The 25,544-nt window shown below is 38.2% G+C and overlaps 5 protein-coding genes across 6 annotated transcripts; 2 read left to right on the forward strand and 3 right to left on the reverse strand.

Annotated features, from left to right (window-relative positions):
* Positions 1-1,839: 1,839 nt before the first annotated feature.
* LOC137709275 (uncharacterized) lies at positions 1,840-2,929 on the reverse strand. Its single transcript, XM_068448364.1, has 2 exons — positions 2,176-2,929; positions 1,840-2,045 (listed from the first exon to the last, which is right to left on the reverse strand). Exons 1-2 carry the CDS (start codon positions 2,927-2,929, stop codon positions 1,840-1,842), a joined length of 960 nt encoding a protein of 319 aa, XP_068304465.1.
* A 3,935-nt stretch (positions 2,930-6,864) lies between these two features.
* LOC137709351 (metalloendoproteinase 2-MMP-like) lies at positions 6,865-8,007 on the reverse strand. The gene has a single exon (XM_068448437.1). It carries the CDS (start codon positions 7,977-7,979, stop codon positions 7,053-7,055), a length of 927 nt encoding a protein of 308 aa, XP_068304538.1. The 5' UTR covers positions 7,980-8,007; the 3' UTR covers positions 6,865-7,052.
* A 5,090-nt stretch (positions 8,008-13,097) lies between these two features.
* Positions 13,098-14,090, reverse strand: LOC137709276 (uncharacterized). Its single transcript, XM_068448365.1, has one exon. It carries the CDS (start codon positions 14,088-14,090, stop codon positions 13,098-13,100), a length of 993 nt encoding a protein of 330 aa, XP_068304466.1.
* A 1,758-nt stretch (positions 14,091-15,848) lies between these two features.
* LOC137708281 (uncharacterized) lies at positions 15,849-18,440 on the forward strand. Its single transcript, XM_068447325.1, has 6 exons — positions 15,849-16,219; positions 16,967-17,002; positions 17,455-17,656; positions 17,758-17,830; positions 17,949-18,066; positions 18,223-18,440. The coding sequence occupies exons 1-6, from the start codon at positions 15,966-15,968 to the stop codon at positions 18,260-18,262; spliced, it is 723 nt and encodes a 240-aa protein (XP_068303426.1). The 5' UTR covers positions 15,849-15,965; the 3' UTR covers positions 18,263-18,440.
* Positions 18,441-18,978: 538 nt separating this feature from the next.
* Positions 18,979-25,072, forward strand: LOC137708035 (CRM-domain containing factor CFM2, chloroplastic). 2 transcript variants are annotated; one of them, XM_068447000.1, is made up of 14 exons: positions 18,979-19,739; positions 20,236-20,767; positions 20,853-20,983; positions 21,167-21,454; positions 21,542-21,698; positions 21,856-22,148; positions 22,576-22,635; positions 22,747-22,803; positions 23,110-23,424; positions 23,526-23,771; positions 23,857-24,091; positions 24,213-24,343; positions 24,442-24,674; positions 24,825-25,072. In XM_068447000.1, the coding sequence occupies exons 1-13, from the start codon at positions 19,041-19,043 to the stop codon at positions 24,646-24,648; spliced, it is 3,351 nt and encodes a 1,116-aa protein (XP_068303101.1). In that variant the 5' UTR covers positions 18,979-19,040; the 3' UTR covers positions 24,649-24,674; positions 24,825-25,072. The 2 variants fall into 2 exon arrangements, with proteins under 2 accessions (XP_068303101.1, XP_068303099.1); XM_068446998.1 differs by having other exon boundaries at positions 24,442-25,072.
* Positions 25,073-25,544: the final 472 nt, after the last annotated feature.

A 25,544-nucleotide genomic window follows, 5' to 3' on the forward strand; every position in this document is an offset into this window, starting at 1 on the left:
ACGTATAAAAATTAGGCACTACAAAGAGAGACTGTCGGAAGGTGGGACCTAAATTATAACTAGAGAACATATATTAATATCGATAAGGATAATGAGAGATCAAAATTTTAAAACCAAATGATGTGCCACTAATAGTAAATAAGCACATTAATTAACACTTAATTAATAATTCAATCATTAACATTCACATCCTTTGGTTTACAAAATTTTGTTTCCCTAGCATATTACCCTATGAATATATTTAACCTCAAGGCATGAGAGAGAAAAGGCTGCCCACATATGCGGCAAATTAGGGTTTTCTGGTCAATTCCATGGAAGTATCATAGAAAAAATGGAAGTACGTATTGCCATATGTCATTATAAAAAGTGGAGTGACACTCGTAACAAAAATTTCTCTCCACATGCATCGTGACATATGGCACACCACTCAGTGTTCCAATCACAATGAAAAAACTCTCCTAGAAATTGTGGCAAAATAAAAGATTTAAATGAAATAGAGCTTCTTTGGTTTACGGTGGCATGAAGTTTGGGGTTGGCGTTTAGGATACGCTTTGGGTTGATGAATTGCTAGCTACGAAGAAATGGATACAATTTTTTATATTTTGTCCAAATTAAAGGAAGAACAATTTACTTCATAATTATAAAAATAATAATAATAAAAAAAAAGTAGAATGGGGAGGACTAATACATTTTTAACCTAAAAACTTGGACAAGGTTTTTACTTGGCTTTCTAATTTTCTTTCAACATAGATTGACAATTTTAGTGACATTTCTATTTCAATCAATTCAATCCTAGACATTGTACAAGACTTAAGATATTAAAAGCAAAAGAAAGAAAAAAATGTATATCAATTGTAACAAGCATATTCGTATACCCCTCTGCACACAACATGTGGGGTAAATAGGGTATGAAAGATTTGTATTTACACATGTCTTGAAGCAATTTGTCATCCCTCATTATATTCATAAGCCACATGTTATAAAATTTCTCTAACGCACACCCTCTTTTGTGTGGAGATTTTTCTAGTCTAATACATAGTCAATACAAATCGGGTGACTTGGAGCATATGCGGTCATTGGGTTTCACATGTAAGACAACATGTTCTTATGCCATTAAAAAATTGAACATCCATCGTAAAATCAGTTGACAATATAAGTTCACACATTATCGTAATTAAAGTATCATATTCAAGTTGCCCTTTTGTTTGCCGTTTAATAAGAAACAAATGGTGGAAATGACTTGGGTTTTCCATGCATAATTTTCTTGGGAAATTGCAGGATACATATAGAATGGACTGTAAATACAAATCAAATTGACTATACATTAGATGCAGTGGAGTTTCACAAAGATTTACTACTTAATTTATTTATTTATTTTTTTAAATTGTAGAGATGGATTAGGCGAGATTAGCTCTTCGTCAACAGTCCTGTGCGAGGCACCAACCCTCTCCCGAAGGAGAAAGGACCGTTGCACCCAGAAACCCCCCGCCCGTCCCCTCTCTACTAGATTTTATTAAGAAGAAAAAAGGAAAAGAAATACAAGCGGGAGAACTAGGTCAATACCCGCTACAAACAACTTTTGAAGCCAAATCCTAACAAGGAGTAGAAAACTGCTTGAGACAAGAAAACCCAATTAAAATCCAACCTAACAAAATCGATAATTGGGGCGAAGAGAAAGATTATGATGATACGCAGCAATAGCACAAGGAGGACAAGAGTCCCACTAATAAACCCCAGGATGGTCCACTCCAAAATTTGCCAAACGATCAGCCACCTGATTCCCTTCGAGAAAAATATGTGTAACTCTTATGCACATAGAAGAGAGCAACGCTCTACAATTCAACCAACGAACCCACAAACGCCAAGGAACACGATTATGAGAAGCAGAAGTGAAAAGAACAGCCAAGGATGAATCACACTCAATCCAAAGGGAACGCCAACCTTCTCCCAAGCTAAGTTTACCGCATGAATTACAGCATGCAAGCTGACAGCATGCAATTCAGCTTCAGCAGAGTTGGCCACCCCTAAAGAAGTAGCAAAACACCCTACACATGAACCAAAATGATCACGAAAGATACCGCCAGTACCAGTCAATCCTGGTGATCCACGAGCTGCACCATCGGTATTCACTTTGACCCAATGTAGAGAAGGTGGTTTCCATAAAACTTCAATAACACAAGGTGACTTGGCACAATGACCAGACAGGGAAGCCGTGATTTTCTCTCTCAACCATGATTGAAGCTGGTAAATCGCCAGAGAGATCAACATCAACCAAAATTCGAGCATAGTACCCATACAGACGTTCACGAATGGCCTTGTCAAGCTGCAGAGGGGTGCCAATGCCACGAGCAATTTCCATTAAATGACGTGGGTACCAGTACTCTTGGCTTAAGCCATATATTTTAACCCAAACCTGGGCATGCGATTGTGGGAGCACATTACCAGGTTTAAAATCTGGTTGCCATTGAGATAGACGAAAAATTCCTTGTGCTAACGTACAAGTGCCTCCACCCCAAACTCGTCTCATGTCGTCTTCAGTAGAAAAATGAATATCATAATAACCTTTGCCTAATGGAACAAGCCGCCATGACATGTTAAGAGACCACAGTGAGACAAGAGATGCTTTGAGATCAGCCGTCTTCAACGCTGCGGTTCCCTTCTTCAATAGCAAGCGACCCAAAAGATTGGTGCGGCATGATTTAATTTGTTCCTGATAGATGTCTTCACTGATCTTAACATAGGTAACATCTCCCCTAATCGTTGGAGTTGGTAATTGGCTAAGCGTGACAGAATTTTCTAAACCATCAGTCAAAATCGCAGCAAAGGTTTTGGGTTTGGGAACCGAAACCTGAGCGATGGGAGCAGGAATTGGAGAATTTGAATCAAGGAAAAACCATGGGCATACAACAGGAGGGGATGAGACAGCCATGGGCGCCGCCCCAGAGATCCGTCGACGTCCCAAAAAATATAGGAATTGGAAAAGTTGTTCAGCAGAACATGATTGGTTGCATAATATAGTCGTGTTCCTTAAACATCAAAGTTAAGTTCAACAAATAGAAGGCTAGACATCCACATACTTCTTAAAAAGTATCTATTGATGCACAAAATCTGGTGGATCTTAGGTCAACGTAAAGTGTGATGTAGTGATCTTCGCGAGAGTGATCCGGTCACTAAGTGACGAAGATATGTAAAGAGATAATAGTACAGAAGTAGATACAAAATATACGTTGTTCACCATAAATTGAGCTACGTCCACAAAGTTAGAAGAATCTCATTGATAATTTGTACATGTTTGGGGAAAAACTCAGTAGGTAATAGACAAATATCAATGAAATTGAAAGCGATATAGCAATAGATATATTACTATAACAAAATTTGCAGAGTTATAATTAATGATAAAACTCTCGGTAACTAATCGCCAATTAAATCGAGATTGAGTTGGGTCTTCCATTGTCATATGATGATAACTTTGACTGTAACAAGGTCTTTTGAGGTTCGAGAAACGATGGCCGTGAAGAAAAAACTAAGAACAAGACAAGTAAAATTTTAAAATGTAGACCCACTATTATAAGTTAGGTGTGTAAACTAATCATTCTGGGAGAGTGATTGGTGGAAGACTAGAGCAAGATCTAAAAACCAACGTCAAAGTTTGTTTTTTCTAGTCAAAGTTATTGTTCCGTATATATAACAAAAATTAAAACATAATTTTTTTCTTTTTTTTTCTTTTTTTCTTTTTTGTGTTGGCATTTTAAACATGAGAAATGCTAAAAAGACTATCTCAAATTAGGTGGGAGACTCTTCATGGACTCTCTGTCACCTCATGTTTTTTACACAATGTTTTATAATGTTGATACGACAATTAACGTTAAACTGTGAGATGAAAGATAGTCCATAAAGAGTGCTAATTTGCGAGAATCTTCTTAGCATTGTTTTAAAACATTCGTAATGCATCTTCCACTTTCTCAATTAGAGAATAGAGATGGTTTTGAGTGCAAGCTAAAACGTCGTTTTGGGCACGTTTCTTACAAATCCATGCAATTTTCTCTTTTACAAATCCATGCACTTGAATTTGGAATATGCTCATGCGTGACATGCAGGTGTAACCACATCAGATTTCTAAAATTACCTAAAATAATCATTTTTAAAAGACCAAATGTAATTTTTTATTTTTATTTGTTTTAAGAAGAGACTAGCTAGTGGCGAAGCCACAACTATCCATTGTTTTGGGACTGAAAGGACGTACAAAGGCATTTCAACCACCTCGTAGCGACCATCGAGTATTTCACTAGTACTAGGAATCAAATCCAGAATGAGCCGTATGAAATACAGTCCTGAAAGCCGCTCCAACCACTAGGCTATCACGTGATAGTTATATAAAAAAGTGCTGACATCTTATATCATCCGTGATTATTCTCTATGTCGCCAATAATTAATGTTGATATTTTTTTTTGTAAACTGTTACTAGCATTCCAAAAATTTCATTTTACACTCCTTACAAGTGTATTATTTTTTAATTATAGAAAGTTTGGATGCAAAATTATATTTCTGCAGTGCCAATAACTTTTTCTTTTTCTTTTTTTTGATCGAGAATAATTTGACGAGTTTAACAATTAAGATTTATTAATATATATTCAATTTAGCCAATTTTTTTTCTGGTTAGTAGGAAACAAACGTTGAGAATGGCTTAAATTTGCCACTTTTCTGGGAACTTGCAGCTTGCAAGTATTCAACCCAGATATGTACAAAAGATTACCTCATACCAGTGGCCGATGCATTGAGGAGCTGACCCCCGGAACTTCAGTGAACGTCCATGGATACTTTAGATGTTGATCTTTCGAACTTCGGTGAATGTCCATGGATATCTTGGGTGCTGCCCTTTTGAGGATTAGAGTTGGCTTCATACATGCCCTACAACATCATCGTTTTTGGGCAAACATATTAATCTGAAATCATAACAACAAGACATTAGGATCACAAATAAATCAAATCAATATGAAATAGAGATCGACTAATTATATTGAACTTATCTGTAGAATTCAGAAGACATGGTTATGAAGATTAAGCCATTAATGAACTCTAGGTTGTCTTCTCCTTCCAATACTCCAAAATATCCCTCTACTATATGAATAGGTTTTAGTATTATGAGGAATTTAACATATGGAAGTAGGGACTTAACCTAGTATTTATATACCATTAGGGTTCCTTATTAGCCGGCCTATTAACAGCTAAGAAGGTCAACCCTATCACCTTGATTGAGTCCTATCATGATGCAATATCTTTGTATTTGAACCTCTAGATGATCCTCCTAGATAGCTGCAATGATTTAAGACTCCACAGTTCTTACCTAACTAGGACTCTTAATTTACTCGAATTGCACATCACTGAATAATCAAATGATTTGTTCCTCAAGTAAACCAATTGTCACACATTGCCATTCACATAACTTTACACGATTCACTTTCAAAATCTCAGTTTATCAAGGATTGAAGAACTGTTACATCATTTTCCAAATCCCTACTCATTATCCATATAAGCTGAGATCATCCATAAAGAATATCTAGCTATAGAGAAGTTACAAAGAACTACTTTAACATTCAGTATTTCACCTGCCAACAACGATAATAGAGTTCAGGAAGTTGGTTGAAACTGAATGCATAAATGCAGCACGAAACCAGAAGAAGAGTCTTCCAACTCGCTTATAAGTTATAAGGGTAAAAAAAAAATGGAGTTCTACATTCAACATATCAAAATTTGGTAAGATATACCTCACTTATGAGAACCATAACCGTTGACACCCAATTCCACTTCGCCGGCTATATGCATTGCCAAATTCCCCTCCTCTTTGATCTCATCATCCCCTTCATCATAATCCAAAGTAAATTGGCTCTGATTATCAAGCTGATGTATTTCTGCGCTAAGCGGCTTAAGTCCAATTCAATTCAATCCTAGACGCTAAATAGACCTAAAATATTAAAAGCCTAAAACTAACTGATGCTTCGATAGCAAAAGAAATATATATGCCAAATGACGCTTTGGTCTCTGTAATTTGAGCAATTTTTTCTTATTTCAGTTTTGGCAACTTAAGTCCTATTGTGTGCTTACTTTTGCAATTTTGGTCACAATAGCTTTTTCTGTTAAAACTGAGACGAAAATTATTTGCATGGCGGCGTGTAATATCCTGTGTGTTAGTTATTTTGAATTTAATTTCAAGGACTAATATTGTACTTATCACATTTTTCATATAACACTTCTACCACATTTCTAATATAGATAGGGCCCACCAATGTATGCGGGTACTATCTCTATTAGAGAAATGATAAAAATGTCATATGAAAAATGTGATAAGAGTAGTATTTTTTTAATTTCAAGTGCGTAGACTTTGTAAGAATGCGTGCATCTGGAGGGAGAAGGGATTCTGAGCATTGAATTTGGCATTTGACCAAAAATACTACTTTCATTACATTTTTTTTATACCACATTCGTATCACCTCTTCTGTATTATCATTTTTTGTTTGTTTTAAAATTTATATCTACAAGTGTGGACCGGCTTCATCTAGTTTAGGACCAATTACGCTTTACAGTTTGCATCCATAGTTTGGGTAGTGAAATGGAAATAACGCTAAAGTAAAATATTGAACCTGCTCTTATATAATCTTTCAACTTAACCATCAAAGTTGCTACGGTCTAGAATATTTCACTACACTTGTAAGTGACACATCTTAAATTAGAATCTAGTAAATGACGAATTCAATACTAATTTATTCTTCAAACCATAACAAATATATGGTTTACTAAAAAAATTAAAAGTTATTAAAACGTTCAAACATTAAAATACATAAAAAGAAAATTCATAACTTTGATAAAGAAATCAAATTTTCAGCATATATATTTATATGCTATTACAACTTTATTGATGCAATAATGTATTGCAAATCTCAGTACACTCCAGGTGAGGCACCATAATTATCTGATAAAGGAAAGAAAAAGTATGAAAAGTTGACTTTTGCTGAACTTTAATTATTTATCCTCTTGTACTTTTGATTATCTGATCATCAGGTGTTATATAAAGCTTTAATTCCTTGAATATCATCCGCATGCAAACTTTGGGTAAATCCAGTACGAACACCGGAAGACATGACAGCTCCTTCAACAGAGCTATGTCCTAGCCCAAGCAGATGCCCGATTTCATGCAAAGCCACGGTTTCCAAGTCATAAGCACCCTCCACAGCCCCCACAGCCCACGGCTCATCGGCGTCGTAGTGGAATCTCCCATTGGTTGGTGCAAAAGCATGAGCAACAGTCCCACCTCGGCCGTCAAATGGGGCCCCATCTCCATGATCTCTCCTGCCAAAACTGATCTTCAGATCCGCGTTTTCGTAGCTTTGGGCTTGACTGAACGAGAAGTGTGAGTTTCCTGCCCATGTTGCAAAAGCTCGTGCAACTGCAGCCTGAGCCTCAGCTGGGGTGCTTTGATCAAAAGCATAGGTGAGTTGGTACTTAGACGAAGGCCATTTAGGGTTTCCGTTTAAGAAAGAAAAATGAGCAACTGTGTGAGTCGAACCATTTCCGCCACGGTGATGAGGTTGCCTTTTCTTTCCCGATCGCATGGAGGTGGTACCATTAATGATATCTGGGACACCACACCGTGGCATCGTCATTCTCGACACTGTTTTGGCATCCAAGGTTCCGGTAGCCTTGAGGTGGTAATTGACTTGGTAGGTTTTGATCGCCGACTCCAAGATGTCGTCGAAGTCATCATTATCGGAATAGCTATTCAAATATCCAAATTTTTCAAGGTACTTTTTTAGGTCTTGGATGCCTTGGACTTTGTCACCCTTGTGACAGCCCTTGAGATGGTTAAGGAACTCGAATGGTGAAGTTTTTTGGTTGTGTGTTTCTGACGATGTTGCTTGGGAGAGGAGAGAAAGGAGGACGAGGAGAGTGACTGTGAAGAGAGAAAGGGTGTTTTGTGATGCCATTGATTATACTAGTAAAGCACTTATGATTAAGCAGATTCAGGATGTTGCAAAAGCTTTGCATTTGGAGGTCTATTTATAGGTCTAATGAGCACCCATAAGTCCTCATTATTAATGTCGAAATTGAGATTGAGCTGGGGTTTCATAGCTATATGATCATGACTTTGACTGTGCCCAAGTCTTGAGGTTCGAGATGATGACCCTGGAAAAAATATCCGAGGAAAAAAATTTGGAGACTTATTCTTATTAGATCGTATAAAACTAGTCACTACAAAGAGAGACTGTTGGAAGGTGAGACCTAAATTATAACTAGAGAACATATTAATATCGAGAAGGATAATGGTAGGGATACCAAATTTTTAAACTAAATTCTTAATTAATAATTCAAACATCAACATTCACATCCTTTGGTTTACAAAATTTTGTTTCCCTAGCATATTACCCTATGGATATATTTAACCTCAAGGCATGAGAGAGAAAAGGCCCCCACATATGCAGCAAATTAGGATTTTCTGGTCAAGTCTATGGAAGTATCATAGAAAAAATGGAGGTACATATTGTCATATGTCATTATACAAGTGGAATGACACTTGAAAAAAAAAAAACTTCTCTCCACTTGCATCGTGTTGGAACCCCCAGTCCCACATCGGACAGAGGGAGAAGAGAAGAGTGCTTTAAATAGAAATACCCCTCTCTAATTAACACCGAGGCCTTTTGTGATAAAACCCCACACCTGAGGATTGTGCAGGTGGTTAAGTGGGGACAGTATCGGTGTTGTTGAAGTGGGCCCTTGGCCCGTCGACCTGAATATTTCCACATGGTATCAGAGCCAGGGGACGGGCCCGTATTGCCACGTGATTGGGTTGGTCCCCATTGGCCCTGCGTGATTGTCCACGTAGGCCAAAGATGCCACGTGTTTGGGTGGGTCCCCATTGGCCCCGCGTGATTGGGTGAATCCCGACATGGCTCCACGTGGTTGCCGATGTGTGGAAATTCACGTGTGACCCATAAGTGGGGTCTCACGTGCGAGGGAGTGTTGGAACCCCCAGTCCCACATCGGACAGAGGGAGAAGAGAAGAGTGCTTTAAATAGAAATACCCCTCTCTAATTAACACCGAGGCCTTTTGTGATAAAACCCCACACCTGAGGATTGTGCAGGTGGTTAAGTGGGGACAGTATCGGTGTTGTTGGAGTGGGCCCTCGGCCCGTCGACCTGAAAATTTCCACACATCGCGACATATGACGCACCGCCCAGTGTTCCAATCACAATAAAAAAACTCTTCTAGAAATTGTGGCAAAATAAAAGATTTAAATGAAATAGAGCTTCTTTGGTTTACGGTGGTATGAAGTTTGGGGTTGGCGTTTAGGATATGCTTTGGTTGGATGAATTGCTAGCTACGAAGAAATGGATACTAATTTTTATATTTTGTTCAAATTAAAGGAAGAACAATTTACTTCATAATTAAAAATAAATAAAAAAGTAGAATGGGGAGAACTAATACATTTTTAACCTAAAAACTTGGACAAGGTTTTTACTTGGCTGTCTAATTTTCTTTCAACATAGATTGACAAGTTTAGTGACAATTCTATTTCAATCAATTCAATCCTAGACATTGTACAAGACTTAAGATATTAAAAGCAAAAGAAAAAAAAATATGTATATCAATTGTAACAACCATATTCCTATGTACCCTCTGCACACTACATGTGGGGTAAATAGAGTAAGAAACATTTGTATTTACACGTGTCTTGAAGCACTCTGTCATCCTTTATTATATTCATAACCCATATGTTATAAAATTTCTCTAACACATACCCTCTCTTGTGTGGAGATTTTTCAAGCTTAATACATAGCCAATGCAAATTGGATGACTTGGGGCATGTACGGTTATTGGGTTTCACATGTAAGACAACATGCTCCTATGCCATAAAAAAAATTGAACATCCATCGTAAAATCAGTTGACAATATAAGCTCACAGATTATCGTAATTAACGTATCATATTCAAGTTGCCCTTTTGTTTGCTGTTTAATAAGAAACAAATGGTGGAAATGACTTGGGTTTTCCATGCATAATTTTCTTGGGAAATTGCAGGATATATACAGAATTGACTGTAAATACAAAACAAATTGACTATACATTAGATGCAGTGGAGTTTCACAAAGATTTACTACCGAATTAGGAATTGGGAAAGTTGTTCAGCAGAACATGATCGTTGCATAATATAGTCGTGTTCCTTAAACATCAAAGTTAACACGTTCAACAAATAGAAGGCTAGACATGTTAACACGTTCAACAAATAGAAGGCTAGACATCCACATATTTCTTAAAAAGTATCTATTGATGCACAAAATCTAGTGGATTTTTGGGTCAACGTAAAGTGTGGTGTAGTGACCTTCGCGAGGGTGATTCGGTCACTAAGTGATGATGATATGTAAAAAGATAATAGTATAGAAGTAGATACAAAATGTACGTAGCTCACCATAAATTAGGCTACATTCAGGAAGTTAGAAGAATCTCATTGGTAATTTGTATATGTTGGGGGAAAAACTCAGTAGGTAATAGAAAAATATCAATGAAATTGAAAGCGATATAGTAATACTACGTGTATATATATATATATATATATGTATATATATATATGTATATATATATATATATATATTGTCAAAATGGTAATACTTATATTACTATAACAAAATTGCAGAGTTATAATTAATGATAAAACTCTCGTTAATTAATTGCTAATTAAATCAAGATTGAGTTGGGTCTTCCATTGTAATATGATAATGACTTTGACTGTAACGAGGTCTTTTGAGGTTCGAGAAACGATGACCTTAAAGAAAAAACTAAGAACAAGACAAGTACAATTTTAAGATGTAGACCCACTCTTATAAGTTAGGTATATAAACTAATCATTCTGGGGGAGTGATTGGTGGAAGATTAAAGCAAGGTCTAACCTTTAAAATTTAAAAAAAAATAAAATTAAAAGGTATTAACTATTTTGGAGTAGAATGTCCACCTGTAAACTCAAAAGACGAAGGGTCATACACTCTACAAGAATAAGGCGTATAAGTACCACAACGGATGAGAAAGATGAGACTCTTTTAAAAGTGTAACTATTTATGAATTCTTTGTCACATCATGTTTTTTTATAATAAAATAATTTTGATACTAGAATTGACGTTAAACTGTAAAATGAAAGAGAGTTCATAAAAAATGCGACTTTACGTGAATATCCTTAGCATTTCCCTTTAAACATTTCTAATGTGTCTTCCAATTTCTCAATTAGAGATCAGAGATGATTTTGGGTGCGAGTTAAAACGCCGTTTTGGGCACATTTCTTACAAATACATTCAATTTTCTTTTTGACAAATCCATGCACTTGAATTTGGAATATGTTCACGAGTGACATGCAGGTGTAACCACATTAGATTTCTAAAATTACCGAAAATAATCATTTTTAAAAAGACCAATTTTTTTTTTTTTAATGAACAAAAGGGACCAGCTGAGCTACCATCTCGTAGCTACCATCGTGTGTTTCAGTAGCACCAGGAATCGAATCCAAGATGAGCCCGGTGATATCCAAACCTGAAATTCGCTCCAACCACCAGACCACCGCGTGATAGTTATAAAAACAAGCGCCGACATCATATAGTTATGTCATGTTTGTTCTCTATGTTGCCAATAATTAATGTTGACATTTTTTTTAACTGTTATTAACACTCTAAAAACCTCATTCTGCATTCCTCACAATGATTTTTTTTCTTTCTAATTATAGAAAGTTTAGCTGCAAAATATTATTTTTGCAGTGCCGATAATATTTTTTTTACGAGTTAAACAATTAATTTATTAATTTATATTCATTTAAGCCAATTTTGTTTTCTGGTTAGTAAGAAACAAACGGTGGGAACGGCTTCAATTTGCCACTTTTCTGGGAACTTGCAGCTTTCAAGCAGTAAACCCAGATATGCACAGGAGTACCTCATACCTTGTTTGTTTCTGTTGTACAACTACAAAACAAGTAACAAATTGACTGTACCCTTATGCAAGTTTGGTCAGTGTTCGTTATATAGGAAGAAGGATTCTCTCCCCTCTTTTTTTCCCTCTCCTTCCCTCCCCTTCCATTTAAACGGTTAAGCTACGTCAACATCTTATATTAAATTTTTATAGAAAGGGAAAGACAAAATAGAGAGTGAGAGCAAGGGATGGACAGGGATGGAAAGAGGAGGGAATAGAATCCTAATCCGTTATATAGGGGCACAAAGCATGAATGACTTAACATCGTCTCAGAGACAATTTGCCTTCGTAGATCCATACGGAATGGACTACCAAACCCAACCATGTTTACGCTACTCCGATCACAGAGTAGAGTAGGCAAGAAGTCATGAAGAAAATCCAGGAAATTGAAGAAAACCAAACAAAAAGGTGGAGTTTCGTAAGGTCCTTCTGAATCCGCAATTCAGAAACTTGTTAGCTAACCATGAAAGTTAAATACTGAACCTGGTCCTGTGCAATCTTGCAGCTTAAACACCAAAAATACTACTTATATAATAACAAATATTCCTATATGTCCTTCGTACGAAGAACTTATGTCGAATCCAAGAGAATGTACATAAGATGCACAACTGAACTCACAAGCGAAATCGAATTGAGTTACATGATAAAAGATTACCAACGCAACTACTGAAGAAAATTAAATTGGCCATCCATATCGCTTAACATTTTACAAAACTGAAGAAACTTGGAACGCTTAATAAAAAAACCAGACATCGATTCACTTTCACTTTCACGATCTCAATTTAGAAAAGATTTATGAAACTTAATGCCATTTGAGATCAAAGATTGAAGAACTGCTACATCATTTTCCAAATCCCTACTCATCAACCATACAAGCTGAGCTCACCCATAAAGACTATCTATCTATATGAATGTTACAAAGAACTACTTATCAGTATTTCACCCTGCCAACAACGCTAATCAAGTTCAGGAAGTCTATTGAAACTGAATGCATAAATGCAGCACAAAACCGGAAGAAGAGTCTTCCAACTCGCTTATAAATTCTAAGGGTTCAAAAAATGAAGTTCTACATTCAGCATATCAAAATTTGGTAAGATATACTCACTTATGAGAACCATAACCGTTGACACCCAATTCCACTTCGCCGGCTTTCTGCATTGCCGAATTCCCCTCCTCTTTAATCTCATCATCGCCATCATCAGAATCCAAAGTAAATTGGCTCTGATTATCAAACTGATGTATCTCTGCGCCAAGCGGCTTATAGTGCGAAACATCACCCTGAAATCCGCCACGCTTCCTAGCAATAATCGAGTACACTCCCACAACCACAACCACCATAAAAGCAAGATGGCAGTTAAACTGAAGCGTGACGATGGCTCTAGCCCTGTGATACTCAGGGTGCCCCTTGCATTTCACAGTGTAATTCCCTCTACTCTTTTCGTGCAACGAGCATCCGTGCGCCACGAAGTTGGTGTACAAAGAAATACCCATTTGCAGAAACCACATTCCCTGCAGAACCAGCCCAACCCCACGAGCCAATTTCGGATAATTCGATTTGGGGTTGTTGAATTCAAGCATTGTAGAAAATATACACACAGCAATCGGCACAAGCAGCAGATCAAAGTACCGATTTTCGATTCCGAAAGTGTCTTTTCTTTGCATGTAAAACATTAAAAATTCTTCAACAAAAGCGAAAAGACCGACCAAACTAAGCAACGAACAAGGTAGGGCTGAATTCGTGAAATTTACCACAAGACCCGTAATTGCGTAGAGCAAGAACAGCGACGCGATCGCCAGCACTTGCAATTGCATAGCTGAGCCGACTGGATCCGCTGAGTCGAGCGCGTCAAAGAACGAAACCAAAGAGTTCAAGATGAACAGCAACGAAATAACGGCGGCGGCCAGGTAATAAATCGACGACGACAGAGACTGGGTTTTCGCTTTCGACTGCGCCATCGGGGGACGAATCGGAGGTTGAGGCGGCGACGGCGGAGATGAATCTGAATCTGGGTTTTGGATTGAGGAGGAAATGGCTTCGTACGCGCCTATCAAGATCAGGCCGCCGCCTGCGGCGGCGAAGGTGAGAAACCCCATGTGCTTGATCTTCGGATTGGTATTTTTTTTTTTTTTTTTTACCTTGTCAGTGCAGAGACGTTGAGGGGCTCCAATTCCAACGGAGGGTTCGGATTTCTGAGGCGGTCGGGTGGTTGGTGTTGCTGGCGTGCGTCGACATGTCGGACTCTTTCGGAATTGTTTAATCGATGATGATGTTTCCGCTGACAATTCTCGGAGGAATCTGACTTTTCGGTTGGACTATTTGCATTTCGGAATGTGCTCTCCGCTGCTTCCGCGAACCTGTGAACTAGCTGGGTGGGCTTCCGTTAGTCCAACTGTTTTGCGGTCAAGTCCAGTTGTGAAGCCCAGCACTTATGGGCTTCTTGATTTGTTGTTGGCCCATTCTAAACTCGACAAATATTTGTGTGTTTTGTTGAATATAAGTCTCAGATCAGAAAATTAAGAAACAGACATTTTATGTAAAAGGATTCTCATTTTTTTCAAAAAATGGAGATTAGGTATGCGGCTCACTTCACATCAAATTTGAACGATTCGAATTGTCTATTTTTTAAGTCTCGATCAATAGATCATCTTTGCAAAAATTTAATTCAATCTGAAACTATTTGTCTATTTAATGATCAAGATAAAATTTCATTGTTTCTTCTATAACAAAGTATTCGTTAATTTCTAATGAACTTAATTAGATGTCTTAAACATTTCTGATTTAGCTAATATTTTACAATGATGATTTATGAGGTGCAACTTGAAAAATAGACAGTTCGGATCTTTAAAGTTTGATATGATGTGAACCCCACAACTAATCCCCATTTTTATAAAAATATAGGATCCCTTCCTTAAAGTCAACACCTATCAATAAGTCTTTAATCTGGGATGATACCGGTGATGTTAGGAGTGAACAAGTGACCTATGTCTCTGATTGTTTGACACGCTTATGGTTGTGGGTCCTGTGACTAGTGACCTGTTAGTGTTGTATAAGCTCCAAGTGGACAATTGATGTGAATTTCTCCAAAAATAAATAAAGTGAATAAAAATGGATAAGAAAACAAAAAGCCAGATGAGAAAAAACGTGGGCCGGATAAGGTAGATAGGGGCATTATTCAGAATTAAAGTGATAACGGATAAGGCCCAAAACCATGCTGGGGGACCCACTCACGGGCCAGGAAGAAGCTACAATCAAGCGCATGCAAACTCTTCGGTCATCTTTGCAACTTTTTTTCTTAATTTTAATTTTCCACTTTTTTTTTTTTTTTTTCATTTTTTAGAATATTTCTTAAGACATCTCATTTTTTTAATAAATTTGAAGATTTATTTGCATCTATTTATTTAGAGCTGGCAATTTCTTAGACAACCAGTTATCTGACGTAAAATGAAATGTCATAAAAATAACGAGTTTCAGATCAATTAGTTAATGAGTTGGGTCATTAACGGGTAATCCGTTAAAACTCATTAACATGTAAGGTCATTATTGAGTCATCTGTTAAGAACTCAATAAAATACTGTATGTCAGACCTAGACATTAAGCATAGCAATATCCTGCATAACTCGTTAACTCGACATGAAACAACACAACTGGTTAACTTTTCGAGTCGTTATTGGGTTACCTATTAAGACCCATTTAGATAATAGGTTCAATACAACACAACTCGTTAAGATAATGAATATGATACGAAAACAACAAGATCAGATTTTCAAACCTATCTATATTGTTTATGAGGAAAATAAGAAATTTTGACAAAAACAGAAAAGAAGAAAAAGAGAGACCGGCGGTTATATCCGCTACACCCGCTTGCAGAGGATACACCTCCCTGTATGGCGAGCCCTCACAACTGGTAGTTGGGGGGTCGGTCAGCCCGTAAGATTACGGGTATAAATTGCACATGCCCGTACAGTATTATGCTCATCTCCTTCTTTCCATCTCTCTGCACAAAGACCACAACAAAAAACCGACAGAGTCCGATGACGACGACGACGACGACGATGATCAAAGGGCTTGTTCACTTCGTGTTCGCAGTCTACTTGGTTTCTCTACCGTCGGGTATCCAACTGCCTGTGGATGGGCGGGTTCTCTTGCTGAAGAAACCCGACCCGGAAAATGCTGCCGCCACTGCTCGTTGGTTGGTCGCTCAGAATTCCTGGGGCGTCTTGAAGTAAGAATCTCTTTACTTTCTTCTCGTAATTTCGTGTTGTTTCTGTTGGTTTTTTTTACATTTTACTGTCGTGGGAAGATTGCTTTCGGTTAATTTGGGGGCTTTTTGGCTATGATTATGTTGGCTGATTAGAGAACCAAATTAGTGTGATTTTAATTTGGTTCTTATTGGTCAAATTGGAGATCTGATTTCGAAGCTCATGTGTTTGTGATGAAATTCAAACATGTTTGGGTGTTGTAGAATCTTACTTGCTTGTAAATTGGTTCTTAGAAAGTGCTTTTAGCGACAGTAAGAATTAAAAATGCTTCTGGTTACGGAAGCACTTGTTGGGGTCGTTTATGATTGCTTATCTAAGAAGCACTTTAGTTCATAAGTGTTTATAAACTCTTTTAGAATTCAATTTCAAATGACTGAAAGCCAGAAATGTTTTTGAGTTCCAAAAGTAGTTTCTGGGTTCCAGTTATGTGATTCTTGTAGGAAGCATTTCAAGTGCTTTTGCAGGATTCACATGCATTTTTCCTAAAGATTGGTTCCAAAAACATTTTCACAAAAAACGTTTTCTGTTATTTTAAAAGCAGTTCCAAACGAGCTGTACGTTAGAAGTGTTTTCATTAGAAAGTAGTTGATATTTTCTTTAAAATCCCAAGTGCTCCTTGAAAAATATCGACTAAGTTTTTTTAAGAAAAATATTTTTGTTTGGAAGCTTAGACATTTGATGCTTGCTTGTGATTTGTTTTTCTTTCACAGTACTATCTCAAGTGAATTGGGAGGAGCACCCTTCGGGTAAGATTTCTTATTTTTTCTTGTTATATATATGATCGCGTTAGATATACTACCGAATGCTAATGCTAGTATTTATGTCTAGTTTCCGCCCTCATAAGTACAAGTTTAGGTACAACTGCAAAAGCGAAATATTTTGCAGGGTTCACTTGAGGCAAGACATACAATCCTAATGTTTAGTTTCCTTTCTTTGTTTTAGTACTTGTGCCCTGTAGGAGGATCGAGTTTACATAAAGAAGAAAATTACCACCATTAGGACAGTGTGCGTATTGCATAATGAAGTTTTCTTCGCTCTGCGATTCTTGTTTGAAAAGATCCATTTGTTATGCCTTTCCGCACAATAGCGCTCTATGTTTGCCTCAAACTCTTGTATCTCAAATGGTTAATGAAACCTCTATATTACTACAACAACTATGATGTTTCTCGGATAAAATAATTTTGAAAATACGATGCAGGAATGTGGTTTCATTTAGCGATGGAGAGCCTGGAAAGGGCAGTGGTATCCCTTACTTCTACTTGACAACTCTTGATCCGACTGCAAGAAACGCACTGAATGATCCAAGAGCTTCATTGACAATTAGTGAGCATCCTATTGGAACCTGCGGCAAGAGAGACCCTGAGAATCCCACTTGTGCAAAGCTTACACTTAACGGGAAGGTGTGTTGCACCATAGAATTTATTTATTATCCATATTATCCCGAGGAGGAGGATAAATCGCATTAATTATCGCTAACCTGGGATGCATGATATATTTGCAGCTGAAGCTTGCGGATCCCAAAGAAACAGAATTTGCTATAAGTGCCTTGTTCACAAAGCATCCGGAGATGAAGGGTAATGCTAAATACACAAATATCACACACCACCTGCGGTTCTTTCGTAATTTCAGTTTTTCGTTTTATCTCTTGCTCGGCTAATTAAGTGATTTTTGTTTTTGTTGGATGGTTAACAGACTGGCCCAAGGATCACAACTTCCAGTTCTTCAAATTAGACATCGAGAATATCTTTCTGATCGATTGGTTTGGCGGTCCAAAACCTCTCACAGTCGATCAGTACCTTCATCTCAAAACGTGAGTGTTAAAGCATATCTCGTTCGCAATAGCTAAAACGTAGCCTCATGCTTTCATATCTGAATGAAAAAACTTACTTTCACGTCTTCAAGTCTTCAATTTAAAAGTTTATGTTTGCTTTTCGACTTACTGAAAACGAATCTCTGCAATCTACAGGACAGAGAACGCCTTGATTCGAGGATTACTCGTGATCTAACTGTAATTCCTCTTGTATGTTTATGAGCTGGATGGATCTGCATTCAAATTGTGCATAATAACTCTGTTGTAAATCACAGGAGACAATTGTAATTATATATAATCATCCATGTAAGTTCTATAAATCGTTCACGCAAATGCGCATAATTTGTATGTACAAGGAACTGTATTTTTCTTTCTACTTTCTGTGGTTTAAGCTTAAAATGCAACTCGCTCTTTGTAATGATGATTTGTGGTTGATTTAAAACGAGTAGTCCGGATTTCTCGATCCTTCAGCTCTCGACTGCGAGATTTGGAGAGGATCTCGATTCGATTCACGCAATGACCTGTATGAATTCTCACAGATTTTTGAAGGCGTTCACTTAGTAACCCTTAGCAAACACAACATTATCTAAAATTGTTTTACCCTCGTTTTAACAAAAAGATTATTGGAACAACTGTTGATCTTGACCTTTCTTACTAGATATAGAAAAGTCATATGGCTTTGATTTAGGGAGAAATTTTGCAATGCCGGGAATGTAACTTGATATATCAAGTGTCATAATACAATTGATTAGAAACTTGAAATAAAAAAATTTCAATAAATTGTATTATTAGTCTTGATGTACCGAACCGTGTTACCTGCAGACGGATGGTCTCAATTCTTTCCTTTTCGTGGGATTTCACGCGCGTGTCACGTGATTTGAGGATAGAGATAGATGGTCGTTAAAAATTGGCTCGTAAACGTTCACCCGCTTGAAACTTGATACCCTGCAACCGTCGGAGAGCTGAGCAACGAAATGTCGCCGCCGATGAGTCTCTCTGCAACTCACCTTACCACTTCACGCTTCCCGCCAAAAACCATAACCGACCACCCATCACTCTCTCCCTTCTTTTCCTTTCCCAGAGCCCTCCCCTCCCAAAATCCTAAATCCTCTAAATTCACAATTCGGAGCTCCGCCGCCGACACCAAAACACTTGCGCCCAAGTCTGCCATTCAGAGAATCGCCGAGAAGCTCCAAAGCCTCGGGTTCACCGAGAGCACCCAAAATCCCGACAGGCAGCCCGATACGAAGTCTGCCGGGAAAATCTTTGTTCCGGAGAAATTGCCCAAGTACCGGGTCGGGCACACGCTCGATGCAAGCTGGAGCACGCCCGAGAACCCGGTCCCAGAACCGGGTACCGGCGGAGCGATTGCGAGGTTTCATGAGTTGAGGCGGGAGGTGAAGAAGCAGAAGGAATTAGAGAGGGAGGAGAGGAAGGGGAAGGGGGAGAGGAGGGTTCCGACATTGGCGGAGCTGAGCTTGGGGAAGGGTGAGTTGAGGCGGCTGACGACGGTTGGGCTTGGGCTGAGGAAGAAGCTGAAGATTGGGAAGGCTGGGATTACTGAAGGGATTGTGAATGGGATTCACGAGAACTGGCGGCGGTCGGAGGTTGTGAAGATTGTGTGTGAGGATTTGTGTAGGTTGAACATGAAGAGGACTCATGACTTGTTGGAGGTTAGGCTTCAATTTTCACTAGTTATTTGAATCACTCAATGTTTTTGTTTTTGACTTGTGCAATGATTGTTTATACTTGCTATCGATTTGAGTGACTTGACATTGCCCATTTGGGACTGCTTGCTCTTCTGGTTATAAGTGCTTTTACTAGAAGTGCTTTAATTAAAAACACTTTCTTGGAAAGGCACTTCGTAGTGCTTTCCCAGAAGCACTTTCTATGACCCATAAACAGTTACATTTTTTATCCAATATTGCCAGAAGCGCTTTTGATGAAATTATTTTTGGAACCAATCCTTAGTAAAACGCAAGTGAATCCTGAAAAAGCATTTGAAGTTGCAGAAAGCACTTCAAGTGATTTTTGAACCCAAAAACATTTTCTCTAAAAGCGCATTTAGTTATTTTAAAATCACTTCCAAACGAACGCATAATCTAGTACAAAAGCAACACTCTGGTTGGATTAACAGGTTGGTAATATCCCTTGTCCTGACATTCTCAGAGAAAAACTGGAGGGCTGGTTGTCTGGAGGGCTGGAAGTAAGATAATTTTGTATAGGGGGGTGAACTATAAGTATCCATACTTTTTGCGTGACAATGTTTGCGAAGATTCAATGAGTGAGGCTAACTCTAATGCACTACCTGATACACACATCAATGATGGAGGAAATGAGAGTGGTACATCCAGCAAAAATGATGTAAACTCTGCTATAGTACCAAGTACAAGCTATGAACAAGCTCAACCAGCATTAGTACAAGGTGTTGGTTTGCCAGGTAGAGTTCGGTTTCAACTTCCAGGCGAGGCACAACTTTCAGAAGAAAATGACAGCATGTTAGAGGGACTGGGGCCGCGGTTTACTGATTGGTGGGGTTACGAACCTCTTCCCGTTGATGCTGACCTTCTACCAGCCATTGTTCCTGGATACAGGAAACCTTTCCGCCTTCTTCCCTATGGTCTGAAGCCTAAACTAACAGATGATGAAATGACCACAATAAGAAGACTCGGCCGACCCTTACCATGTCATTTTGCATTGGGTGAGTTTGGCTTAAGCTTTTATAACTCTTGTTTTCTGGCCAGTGTTTATTTACTATAATTTTTTAAATTTTTTCTTGTTTACAGGCAGAAATAGAAATCTTCAGGGTTTGGCTGCTTCCATTGTCAAACTCTGGGAAAAATGTGAGATTGCCAAAATAGCTGTTAAAAGAGGGGTACAGAACACTAACAGCGAGATGATGGCTGAAGAGTTAAAGGTTGACGATAAGCTAGGAATTTCTCTTCAGTCTTACTTTTCTATTATAACTAGAATAAACTGCTTGTCCAGTCAATTTACATTTAAATTGATTTGAATGGGGACTTCTTCTTTAATTATCATACATTCATGTTGGAAGACTTTGTGACGATTGCTACGTTTAATTAAATGTACTCTGTTGCAGAGGCTGACTGGCGGAACTCTGCTTGCTCGGGACAGGGAATTTATAGTTTTGTATAGGGGAAAGGATTTTCTGCCACCTGCAGTTTCGTCTGCAATAGAAGAGCGGAGGAGGCATGCAATACATGTTGAGCGTAGTACCTCAGTTCCATCTAGACAGGATCTTGAACCCAGTACCGAGCCAGAAAATAAACATGTCTGGATCGATGATCATAAAATGGGGCTTCCATCCGCAAGAAAGCTAAAGTCTACCGAGGCAGCTGTCGATAGGACTAGCATTAAATTGTCCATGGTATGATTTCATTGAGATGCTACAGTTAGGTGAATTCTCTGCTTTGGCTGTTTTGTGTGTTACAAATGGCTTATCTGTAATCAACAGGCTTTAGAAAAGAGAGTAAAGGCAGAAAAACTTCTAGCGGATCTGGAGAACGCAGCGACCCCCCAACAACCGGAAATAGATAAAGAAGGTATTACTAAAGAAGAAAGATATATGCTAAGGAAGGTTGGCTTGAGAATGAAGCCTTTCCTACTGATGGGTGAGTTGCCATCTTCTCTCTCTTGAACTCACTATTTGTTGCTTGTTACCTGATTATTTTGTTCTTTTGAATTAACTTATAGGTCATATTGGAAATCTATCAAAATATCTAGTTCCTTTAGAAGTGGTTTTAACAAATTTTATATTTTGATGCTCAGGAAGGCGAGGAGTATTTGATGGAACAATTGAAAACATGCATCTTCATTGGAAGTATAGGGAACTCGTTAAGATAATATCTAATGAGAAAAGCATCGAAGCTGTTCACCAAGTAGCACAAACCTTAGAGGCAGAAAGTGGTGGGATACTAGTGGCAGTGGAGAGAGTGAGTAAGGGTTATGCAATTATTGTGTATCGCGGAAAAAATTATAGCAGGCCTGCTTCTTTGAGACCTCAGACACTTCTGACTAAAAGAGAAGCAATGAAACGTTCTATTGAGGCACAGCGTCGTGAGGTAAAATTGGATTTTCTATCTGCTCACGTGCATTTAAGCTATTTGTCATTACCAACCAGCCTCCTGCAACCCAAAACGCTGCATTTGGAAAAGGAATCCGCCTAGTTCAAAGAGACTGGATTAATGACATAGTGATCTTATTCCATCATATACTATCAAGTACTTTTAACATACAAAGTCATCTCCCCTGAAACCTGATGATAAAGGTGCTTTTGGTTGGAAATATGTTAATAAAGTATACACCTATAGTTTCACTGCTATGGAATCCCTTATTCAAGGATCTTGGCTCAATCTACTTTCTTTCTTTTTTTTTATTTTTTATCTATAACTAAACTAATTTGTCTATTTTCCGTTTTAAAATTTCCCCATTGTCATAACTACTTCATCATCTGATTCCTTTTTGTTTGTTTCCTGCTTTGACGTGCAGTCTTTGAAACTTCATGTTTTAAAGCTTAATGAAAACATAGCTGAACTGAAGCTTCAATTGGTGAGTTGTCCTGGGTATTTATAATTCTGTTTTATCAGTTTCTATCAAAATTTTATGTCCGTTGTTCCCATTCAAAGTGAGGCAAATTGTGCTATGTTTTTCTTGAAATAGAATAAAGACAAGGAATCAGACAATACGCACTCGGTTAACGAATCAAGAACTCAATTGGTGAGTTATCTCATGTTTATATACTTCCATGGGCTTCAAACCAAATTAAGTAATAAACTGAGCTAAAGTTAATAGTTTTGAAGAGGCAAGCGTTGTAAAGTCCGAATAACGTTTGAGATCAGATACTGAATTTAACATGGTTCTCTCTCATTCTGTAAAACCTGCTTGTCATGAAGTGAATGTCAATCTACATAGTAAATACTATGCTAATTTGTCAGATGTTTTCATTCTATTTAAATATTTACCACCTCCTTAGTACCTTCTTCCGAAGTGCGGTCTGAAATAGTGCATTTTGTATCATTCAAGGCTAGAGACAAACAAGAAGCTCATGTGATTCCCATAAGTTTGAATGATGGAGTGGCACCTGTTGTGAACGGTCAATTAGCCACGCAACAAGACAATATGACGAGTTTCTCTCCGACCTGTGACGAGGATGAATCTGGGAAAGTTGAGCCAGGATCTTCAAATGAATCAGTTACAAATGAAGAGGATGACACTAGTACAGTTGAGACAGGATCTTCAAATGAATCAGTTACATATGAAAGTCGTGCAAATTCACTCAAGGATATAAATGGAGAAGTTGAAGACTTCCCATCTACGTGTTGTCCCGAAGATGTTCTGGTAATATCTACATCTATGCGTGTTTATATTTAGTAACTCCTTAGTATCTTCTGCAGCTTCGAAGAGCGGTATCTGAAACAGTGTACATCGTATTTGTTAAGGCTAGAAACAAACAAGAAGTTCATGTGACTCCCATGAAATTGGAAGATAGAACGGGCACTGTAGTAAACGGTCAGGTAGCCACACAACAGGATAAAGTCCTTACTTTCTCTTCGATCTGGGGTGAGGATGAAAATGGTAAAGCTGAGCCAGTATCTTCCAGTGAACCAACTAGAAATGAAATGCATGCAAATTTGCTCAAGGATGTAAATGGAGAGGAGGGAGTCCCCGTCTCTAAATCTTTCTCGGTAAATATCAATTATCATGAATTTCTATGCATGTTTATATTCTAGGTTGGAAACTTCTTATGTTGTATGATTTATGTGGTTTCAGACAAACCGTTTGAGCAGTTCAGCAACTGTGGTCAAACATCGTCGCATTTCTGATAATGAGGCCAGGGACTCATCACGCAGACCTGGCAATAGTGAATCAGAACCATCAGACCCAGTACTGGTAAGAAAGAATTTTAATGAGAGGCCCTCGAAGGTGGTTCATCTTTCCAACAATGAGAGGCTGCTTCTGCGAAAACAAGCCCTCAAGATGAAAAACCGCCCTGTGATAGCAGTTGGTAATTTTATAACCACTTTATGTTTTCTGGTTTACCTCTTCGTGTTCATCTATAATTTGCTAAAACGGTTGTTTTCTTGGTAAGAAACTTTAAGTACTTAGCTTCTGTTATCACCTTTTAGGAAGGAGCAACATTGTAACTGGTGTTGCTAAAACAATCAAGGCGCACTTTGAGAAGCACCCTCTTGCGATAGTGAACGTCAAGGGCAGAGCAAAAGGAACTTCGGTCAGGGAAGTTGTTTTCAAACTGGAGGTGTGCGCGCCCAAGTTCCTCCTATTTCTCTTATCCCCCTCGTTTTTCTTTGCTTACATTATAAATTGCTGATCTCTCTCTTTTTGCCTCTCTCATAGCAAGCAACAGGTGCGGTTTTAGTCTCCCAGGAGCCTAGCAAAGTTATACTTTACAGGGGCTGGGGCGCAGGGGAAAATCCTCGCCGTAATGGAAGTAACACAGGGAAAATTGCTTCTTCTCAGGGTGCCGTGTCTCCCGAACTCCTGGCGGCAATAAGACTCGAGTGCGGCTTTAAATCTCGCGAAGGCGAAGATGCAGCTGCTTAGGTTGGAGTCTTAGCTGGTGCCAGAAGGTACCGCTGGATCATCTATCCCTTGATCATTGCCTACGGTAGAAAGCTTGCACCTACACACACTGTCACCGAAGCCGATGATCATCTTAAGAGCGTGAGTAGACTCCGAAACTCATCTGTTCTTACCTCTTTTGGCATCTCAAATTCCAGGAATTGTGGAGATGATAACTTTGGAATGGTTAATAACCTTCGTACATAGATTGATTTAGTGCTTCAAGAAGAGAAATGCAGGCATTCCGTCGACACTTGACATCCAATGACCGGAAGTTTAACGCTAGAAGTCCAGAGAGCTGGTTGAGTTGAGGTTCAGGTTAGGTTTAGTCAAATTGTAAACTCAGAAGCCACCCTCTGTATCTGTGAATTTTCGAAACATTTATAAACATTCATCAAATTTTGATTTTTTTTTTTTTTTTTTTTTTTTTTTTTTTTAGGAATAAAGAGAAAAGAAAAAAGGTTAAAAGTAAATGTATGAAATGATCTTGTGTGTACATTGTAATGGTATTGACTCTAAAAATTACAATGTTTACGCAGAGCACATGTCGAGTAATTATAAGTTAATTATTTTCTTTTTGTGAATTCGAGCGTGCCAACTCGCAACCGAGCTCAGTCGAGAGAGTAGAATAGAGTTGGTACTGGTGTCGAATGCGCTGTTGATTTCTGTATTTGAGCGATTAAGGCTGAGGAAGGAACATATTTCAACCTTGGGTTTTAGAATTTTGAAAACTTTGCATAAAACAGGGACGCTAGGGTTGCGATGTTCTCAGCAAACTCAACTTATATCCCCATATAGGAGAATGACATTGCATTATTAACCCAAGATGTTACTCGTTTCACATAAATTTTTCTCGCACGTGCAAGTCCTTTTCTATA

Source organism: Pyrus communis, chromosome 11 (assembly GCF_963583255.1).
Source record: "Pyrus communis chromosome 11, drPyrComm1.1, whole genome shotgun sequence".
Classification (NCBI taxonomy): Eukaryota; Viridiplantae; Streptophyta; class Magnoliopsida; order Rosales; family Rosaceae; genus Pyrus; species Pyrus communis.